At 40.2% G+C, this 9,213-nt stretch overlaps 1 protein-coding gene across 4 annotated transcripts in view; it reads right to left on the bottom strand.

Annotated features, from left to right (window-relative positions):
* Pou2f1 (POU class 2 homeobox 1) overlaps positions 1-9,213 on the bottom strand; it is a 183,957-nt gene that overhangs the window by 24,895 nt on the left and 149,849 nt on the right. For all 4 annotated transcript variants that reach the window (XM_029567149.1, XM_029567152.1, XM_029567154.1 and 1 more), the window contains 4 exons: positions 7,768-7,909; positions 6,268-6,413; positions 4,235-4,414; positions 2,454-2,559 (listed from right to left, as the gene is read on the bottom strand). In XM_029567149.1, coding sequence (XP_029423009.1) covers positions 2,454-2,559; positions 4,235-4,414; positions 6,268-6,413; positions 7,768-7,909 — 574 coding nt within the window. The remainder of the gene's footprint in view (positions 1-2,453; positions 2,560-4,234; positions 4,415-6,267; positions 6,414-7,767; positions 7,910-9,213) is intronic.

The following is a 9,213-nucleotide window of genomic DNA, read 5'->3' as shown; positions in this document are numbered from 1 at the left end:
TGTGTGTGTGTGTGTGTGTGTGTGTGTTTATATATGATTTTACTTTTTCAAGACAGGGTCTTACACTATAGCCCAGGTTAGCTTTGAATTCACTACCCTCCTACCAAGTGTAGGAATTAAAGGCATGCATCACCATGTCCCACCCTCCCTTTCCTTTGTTGCTGCTGTTTTCGCTGAGGATGACACAACTCCTGCCTCCCTCCTCCCCAACAGTGTGGGAGCATAGCTGTGTGCCACAACTGGCTTCTGAGATGCTTCTCCCCCACCCCCCTCCTTCAGAGTTTTCCTAATTTTCCTTGTGTGTTCTTCTTAGGCACACATGCTAGTTAATTTCCAAATAGTTGGGGATCCCCAAAATAACTGTTGTTGATTTCTAAAGACAATATACTTTATATGATTTTAATCCTTTAAATTCACTGACCCTTGGGTACATGCTAGTTTAATTCCAATATTTGTGGACGCCCTAAATTTCTTTCTGTTGTCAATTTCTAAGAAGACAATAAACCTTGTATAATTTTAATCCTTAAATTTACTGAGCCTTGTTCCCTGACTGAAAACATCCCAAAGGATGGACATTCCAAGTATACTTGCAGAGGCAAGACAATGAAGTCCAGCTGGTTGTTACTGCTCAAGTCTTCTATGTCTTTGACAACTTTTTTTGGATATAATTCAAACTAATCATTAAAAATGGATAGTTTCTGGCATGGTGGTGCATGCCTTTAATCCCAGCACTCAGGAGGCAGAGGCAGGCGGATCTCTGTGAGATCTAGGACAGCTGGGGCTACAGGGAGACGCTGTCTCAAAAACCAAAAAAAACAAAAAAAAAAAAAAAAAAAAAAAAAGTTTCTAGCTGTCATTGGATTGTCTATTTCTTCTTTTAATTCTGTTCATTTTTCCTTCCTGTTTCTTGGGCCTCCACTGTTAGGTAACTAATGAAAATTGCTGTATTTTCCTGAGAAATAAGTTCTTGTCATTATGAAACATAACTTAGAAAATAAGTTGGAGACAGCATATTAGTTGCCTCTGAGAGATATTTGAGAACACATCTTTCTGAGTACTGTCACGATCATTCTATTCTAGCAATGTTCACCAAGGGCCTTCTGTGTGCCAAGCACACAGGGAAATGAGGACAATCATGTTGATTAAGCAAGATTGTTCTTAGAAAATGGTAAAGTGAAGAAGTTATTTTCTCCTTTCAGTTCTAAAGCCTATTCCAAATAAAACAGGTGTAATAAGAGTTGTGTGTGATGGGGGGAGGGGAGGAGGGAATCAGATATGAAATTTAGACAGATTTGTAGAAATGAGAAAGGACAAAATAGGATAGTGGAGAAACCAATCACAGTCTAGATGGCAAAGGAGAAGGGTATAATTGAGGTGGGAATTATTCCCTTTGTTGGAGAGACGAGAAAAAGTTCAAACTCAAGAGTTGCTTTATACCAAGGCAGGAATAGGAAACAGGGTCAGAAAACAGGGTGATTATAGGACTGTTCATATACTAGCTCTGGCAGTGGGCTTTTCCCTCCCCTACCAGACCTTGCATATGAGCTGAATAAATGTTCTCAACTACTATAAATATCTAAAAACTAAAAAAAAAAATCTGACTATGAAAAGTTAAAGATTCTGGTGTAGGTACTGGTATGCACAACCAAACATAATCCTTGCTTTGGCAAAGTATGAGGGAAAAGCCTCACCTTCACTGGCAGAGCAGCTGGGACCATAGGTATGTGCCACTGGTCCTGGCTTTTGCTTATTTTTAATGTCTGAACCATTAGAAAAATTTCTGCAAAAAATGAGTATCTTTAAGTCTAATATAATATGATTTATAATTCACTGGGAAGGTAAAGTTCAGCTTCTAATATCCAGATGATTGGGTAGTCAGACACTAAGCTCCTTAAGGGCAGAAACTTAGTTGAGTGCCTTCCCTGATCACTCTTTATTGAGGTAGGGTCTCTTGCTGAACTGGCAGTTTGACAATTTCGCTAGTATGGCTAGCTATCTTGTTCTGGAGATCCCCTTTCTCTGCCTCCTCAGCAGTGGGACTACAGGTGGGCTACCACATTCACCCAGCTTGAAATAGGTACTGCGGATCTGAACTTCAGTCTTCATACTTATGTGGTAAGCACTCTATCCCACTGAGCCATCTCCCTGAGCCCTTACATATATGACTGGGTGTGACAGCCCAAGCTTTTAATCCTAGCACTCAGGACACAAAGGCAAGTGGATGTCTATGAATTCAAGGCAAGCTGGGAACTATAGGGAGACCCTTTCTCAAAAAACTCCAAACCAACCAACCAAACAAGAAAGTAAAAAAACCAAAACCAAAAACATCCCCAAACCAAACCTCCAATTTGTATCCTGAAGTAGAGCCTTCATGATTTAAGAGCTGGTTCTCACAAAAACCTAACATGGGCTGGCCATGTGCTTAATAGCCTTGTGGCTTGGCTGCTGCTTACCTGTAAGAGAGAGATTAGACACCGCAGCGCTGGTTAAGGGAAGGACAGGGTTGACTGTGAGGGTAGTTGCTGTACTGTTTGTCACAAGGCTTGGTGTGGTTGCCACCTAGAGGTCAGAAATTTTTAAAAAATGCACAAAACAATCAAAACTTGAAACATCCTTTAATTTTAATAATGTTGCAATCAGATATATTCTAAGTCAGTAAGAAATGGTGTAGTAATTATCATCAGCACTACCTAAACAAGAAACTGACAGATTAGTGCTTGTATTACTTTTACTTCTGATTCTGTGGAAGCAAGATCCCCATGTCTTTGTTTTTAATGAAATGATGTAGAAAGACTGTGAAGATTTTTAAAAATTTTATGTGTATGTGTGTATAGTCTGCATGTAGGTAAGTGCACCCGTGTCGTGCAATGCCCACAGAGATCAGAAGAGGCTGTCGGATCCCCTGGGACTGGAGTTACTGGAGTTATGGACAGTTGTTAGCTGCCATGTGGATGCTGGGATTTGAACCCAGGTCTTCTGTAAGAACAACCAGTGTTCTTAAACCACTGAGCCATCTCTCCAGCCCCAACTGTAACGATTTTTAAGAGAGGCCCTCACTGCAGATTCCAGGTTGGCCTGGAACTCACAGTCATCCTCCTGCTTCTGCCTCCTAAGTGCTGGGATTAAAGGATTGTGCCACCACACTTACCTTGAGTCAAGCACATTTTTAAAAAACCAAGTTTCTTTTAGAAATGTAAAAAAAAATTCTACAGTGCTGTAAAAAGTATTCCCTTCTTTCTATGACAGCTAAATCTGAAACACAAACCAGTCACCCAAAAAAAACAAAGCAGTTATCTAAAGATTTTTTATAACTACCATCTCATGATCTCTAGAATTTAAAGCCTCATCATTTAATAACCTGTAGCCTTCATTTGATAAATATTGCTTTTCTGTTTTTTTTTTTTTTTTTTTTTTGAGACAAGGCCTGGAACTCACTATGTAGACAAGGCTGGCCTCGATCTCAGAGATCCTCCTGCCTCTGCCACCCAAGTGCTTGGATTTAAGATGAGCACTGCCACACCAGGTAAATATGTGCTTTTAATGCTGACTTTAGTTTAAAAAGTCTTGAAGCATGAAATGATGTTCAAGTAAAATAAAAAAAAAATCATGAACTACAAAAGGAATAGAAATATAGGCGCTATAATCTTTCCATCTTTTGAAACCTGGTTGGAATCATGGTAGTCACATGGACCATGGCATGTCTCTTTTACCCAGGAACAGTATTCTACTGAAAACAGCATAAGTAATCCAGTAAGGCTCTACAGGAAGGCCTACCTGCTACCTAAGAATGAAAATGAAAGGGCTGTGTTCTGTGCCTGGAAATTTACTGTCCCCTAATCAAATAAGTTTAATAAAATGGGCTTTAGGACCAACCATGAAGAAAGAAGTAACTTAATGTTTTTTCAGATAATTAGAATCAGCAGCAAATTTACCACTCTAGTTACAGAGTAATCTAATTACACCAGAGAATAATGAAAAAGCAAACAGGAAGAATTAAAGTGGTTTACTTTAAAATATAAAGAAGATCAGTAGTTCTTGGAGGGCTCACAACATGAGATTTCATTACTTTGGAAATATCTAAAGTAGAAATTTACATATATTTATTCAACATAAGTCCCCACCTCCCCCTGGCCCCCAGGATAAACTCTTTAACTGTTACATGAATTGACAAGAGGCCATTTGTAAAACTGTAAAAATTAGCCCTTGAGCTTACCCCTTCTATACCCATTCTTACCAGTGAGGTTGGACTGGGGAAAATTGCTTTGATAGGTGAGCTGCTGGTCCCACCACTGCTTGGTGGGTTGATTCTTTTCTCCTTCTGGCGGCGGTTACAAAACCAAACACGAATCACCTCCTTTTCCATATTGAGCTGTTCAGCAATCAAGGTGATCTCTTCCGAGGTAGGCTTTTGATTCTGAAGGAGGTAAAAAAGGCCATCTTTTGGAATTTTTGTAATTTAATTATGTATTTTTGCAGTGCTGGAGATTGAACCTAGTGCCTTGTGCATATACACGTGTTCTACCTCTGAACTAGCCCAACCCTGAAATAACTTTTTGAATTCTTGTATCCATAGGACGAAGCCCATCAAAACATGAAGCTGGAATATATGTGACCATATTAAGTTACTTTTAACAAACAGCTCCTACAGAAAGATGTTCTTACAATAGTACTGTGGGTGATGTGAATGAAAATGTCCCCCATAGGTTCTAAGTATTTGGACATTTTGTCCCCAGTTGGTGGTGCTGTTTTGGGAGGTCTTAGAAGGTGTGGCCATACTGGAGGAAGCATGCCACTGGGGGCGGGCTTAGAGAGTTCTTAAGTCTTGCCAGATCTCCAGTTGCTCTCTTGTTTGCTATGCCTGCTGGAAGAAGTGGAGCCTAGCTTCCATTCCTTCAGGCACCTCTGCCATCATGCCTCCCCACCAGGACAGACTGCAATTCCCCTGGAACTGTAAACTCAAATAAATTTTTCCTTCTATAAGTTGCTTTGGTCAGTGTTTCTATCACAGCAAAAGAAAAGTGACTAAAACAAGTACATTAACTAAACATATCAACAGAGGAAAGCAATTCTTACATATTTTTTTCATTTTAAAGGTCTACAAAAGTTAACAAAGCACCAATACAAGCTTACATGTTAATAGGAATGTATGAATTTTCTCTGTGCTTTATGCATACCATCTAATTTGGACCTCATACTATGCCTGTGAAGCAGGAAAGGGAGGTGATTATTATAGATGCAGAAACTTCCTCCTGAGATCAAGTGACTTTCCCCACCACACCCTTAATTAGGGGCAAAGGTGAGAGACTCCTTAAGAAAAGGGAACTTGTTCTGAATTAGAAAAGCCAAATTTTTGTTGGAAGCTTTGTGTGATCTTTTTAAAAAAAAATATTTTATTTACTATTTTTATTTTATGTGTATGCATGTATTGCCTGCGGGTAGGTAAGTGCACCCAATGTCGTGCAATGCCTGTGAAAGACAATGTGGGTGCTGGGATTCAAACCCGGGTCTTCTGCAAGAACAACCAGTGCTCCTAACCGCTGAGCCATCTCTCTAGCCCCCTTTTTTTAATTTATTATTCTATGTGTATTAATTCTATGTGTATGAGTGTATTGTCTTCATGTATGTGAGTGCACCCGTGTCGTGCAATGCCGGGGAGGTCAGAAGAGGGCTTTGGATTCCCTGGGAACTGGAGTTAAGGACGGTTTGTAGCCGCCATGTGGGTGCTGGGAATTGAACCCACGTCCTCTGCAAGAGCAGTCAGTGCTCTTAACCGCTGAGCCATCTCTCTAGCCCCAGTATGTGTGATCTTTTATGTTTTTTTAAAAAAGCCAAATATCTGTTGAATTAGTTTGAACTCCACAACCTGAAATTTAAGGTGTCTAATATTCTGGCCCCAAGCTACCATTCTAAGCATAAAGACATTACACTTTAGTCAACTAAATTACTGGTATTCCTTCTGGTATAGCAGTTTTCCTCTGGGGGTCTCTGCTTAAGAAACCATTCTGCTTGAGGTGCCTTTCTCTCACCTTTCCAGTCTGTAGGATTAATTCCTATGTTTCCAATCAAATGCACATATGGCTAGAACCAAGGTCTCTCTTGAGCACTGTTGCACTCTGGTTCTCTCTTCTGTCAGTACTTTACTGTCTTACTTTTCCGTATGAAAATGCCCAAGGTGGAGGAAAGCAAGGTCATGTCTTAACATCTATACAATTCCTAGTAATAGTTTGAGACAATTTGATGCATACGAAAAGTAAACATCTCACTGACCTCCACAAAACTCTTCTCTAAGGCCACACGAATGTTGGTCTCTATGCTGGTGCGTTTCTTCCTCCTACGATTCAAGCCCTCAGCTCCCAACCCTGGAGAATTCAGGGCACTTGGGCTAGATGCTGTAGAATCAGATGAGAGGTTCTCTGTAAGAGTAAAGAAAATGCAGGGAAGAAAATAGCTGAGCATATCCTTCACATACATAATACCTCTATTAGCACGAATTGTACAACTGACAAAACATTTTATGCTCTGTGTTAGTGTGGGGAGGTTTTTAATATAACCTACATTAAAACATCGTTCACTACATGGATCTTCTATGTCCTTATTGGATCCTATGTCACTACCATCTGAGAACACAAACGTTTGATTCCAACACTGAGACCTCTCTCTTAGGTCTGTTCTTTTGTTTGTATATGAGCTCTGGGGATTAAAGGAAGAAAGTTTCTTGAAAATTATTGAATATTTAATATTTATCTTAGAAATGATTTCTCTTAAAGTTAAAACAGCATTCTTTTACTTAAGAGCTTTGGGCTAGAGGTGGCTCGGTGGTTAAGAGCACTGGCTGTTCTTGCAGAGGACCCAGGTTTGATTCCCAGCACCCACATGGTGGTTAACAACTGTCTGTAACTCCAGTTCCAGGGGATCTGACGCCCTCTTCTGACCTCTGCAGGCACTACACGACATGGGTGCACCTACCTATATGCAGGCATTACACTCATGCACATAAAATAAAAATAAATAAAACAGTAAAAAAGAGCTTAATAATCCTGGTCTGTTATACACTCTGGATTTTTTTTTTCTACTGTATTTAAAATGAAATGGAATAGATCAGTGGTTGTTGCCTGTGGAATTCAGAAAGACAGCAGAAGGCCAGGCCTTACTCTCAGCTACTGGATCAATCTGCCCAGTGTTGTTTCAAGTTCTGCTTTTCCAAAGGCCTAATTTTTGCTCACATCTACAATGAGAACTATGATTAGGCATCTTGGTGGTTTCTTTTAGCTCTCATAGTCCATGATTCAGTGGCTCAAAATTAAAAATTTCCAAAAGGATATCTTTACATAAAATAGATCATTTAAGACCAGAAGCCCAACTTTGTAAATGAAATACATGACCATTTGTGTTTAAAGCAGAACTATGACCAGGAACTATGATAATCTATCAAGGAAGAAATAATATACTTGTTTTTCAAGATTATCTAAACACATAGCCCTTCCTATCTTCTTCCTCAACTGTGTGTCTTTAATCCTGGCTCAAATTAAAAAAAAAAAATTCCAAGGTTAAAAATTATTGCTGGTTATTTAAACTGTAATTAGTGGAATATTAAAATGGAATAGCTTTCTGATTTACATAGCCATACTTTATAATGACTCTCCAAAGAGTAGTAAGCTCCAACATTCTATAGCATTAACAATAATAGAAACCTCAGTTCACACAAAATTCCCCCTGTAAAATTCCAGAAAAAATTCCAATAAAGCAATTTCTTATGAACTCACTCACCTGCATCATTTAGCCACTTCTCTAAAAGTGGTTTTAATTTGCACATGTTCTTAAAGCTGAGGTTCAAGGCTTCAAAGCGAGAGATGGTAGTCTGGCTGAAGTCATTTCCATACAGTTTTCCCATAGCGAGCCCAACATCACCCTGCACAGCACAGAGCAGAGGGAGAGAGACTCATGTCACCAACATTTCCAGCCTCCACTCTGGAGGGTCACTTTGGTAACTGCTCTAGACGATGACTAGTCATCATCCCATTTACTCCATTCATTCCATCAACTTCATCCCCAAATATCTCACACTTAATATATTTGAACATACATGGGTTTTGGAATAGGAGTCGTGGTGATGGGGAGAATGGGGTCCTGCCTCAAGTCTCACTCAATCACATTCATAAAAGAATTTAAGAATGGGCTGGAGAGATGGCTCAGTAGTTAAGAACACTGGTTGTTCTTGCAGAAGACCTGGGTTCAAATCAATGGATTTGCACATCTGGTCAGGGATAAAGAACATACACCTGGGAGATGCCCAGTACTAGGTGACACATTTGCAGTTGAATCTCTACAACCAAGGCTCATGGAACATAGTAGAATAAGGGTAGAGAGAGGGCTAATGCACCCCTCAGCTCTCACCAGTGAGGCTTCCATGTACACACAGAAGGCCACAAATGGCCTAGTTTTGGAGCATAAGAGATTGCAGCGTGTAGGATGGGACTCCTATATGAAACCTCAACCACCCATGGCTCAGGGACCATTGTAGAAGAGGGGGTGGAAAGATTGTATGAGCCAGGACTGGTTCACAAACATAAGGAAGTGGAGGCTTCCAGGCCACTAGAGGCTTACTCATGCGAGCCTGCGCAGCGGTTGTGTCAAGCGCAGGACCCATGTCAGCTCAATTAAACAAGGGCCCGAAAGAGAGATAAGAAATGGGTGGCAGGTCAGCACCAGATTAAGAACTATTTAATAAGACCGATTTGTTGCTGGGTGAGGGAGAGTATGACTTATATACAACCACTGGATAGGCTGACTAGACTCCAGTGGATGCATTTACACTGCAGGACATTTGGGTACAAACACCTGAATGAACAGGTCTCAACATGTACAGCAGGGTACATAGGGTTCGGTGGGGGGACAGGGGGAGGTATGGATGGGGAAGGGGGTCTGGATTTGAGTAGGATATGTTGTATGAAATTTTAAAAGCTCAACTAAAAAAAGAAAAAAACTGTATTTGCCTGTATCATTTTTATAGGAATTAAATGGCTAGATAACCCAGGAATTTTTCTAAAATCACATTTTTATTCATTTATTTTATGTGTGTGTGGGTCCAAGTATTCTACCATGTGCATATGGCGGTCTGAGGACAACTTTCAGGAGTTTCAGGAGTTGGTTCCCTCCTTCCACCATGTGGGTCCTGGGGGTTGAACTCTGAATGTTAGGCATATATATATATAT

This window comes from Nannospalax galili, unplaced genomic scaffold (assembly GCF_000622305.1).
Source record: "Nannospalax galili isolate Female #2095 unplaced genomic scaffold, S.galili_v1.0 scaffold1811, whole genome shotgun sequence".
NCBI classification, from domain to species: Eukaryota; Metazoa; Chordata; class Mammalia; order Rodentia; family Spalacidae; genus Nannospalax; species Nannospalax galili.
Note: the sequence above shows the minus strand (reverse complement) of the source record. Positions and strands in the feature narration are given on the sequence as shown.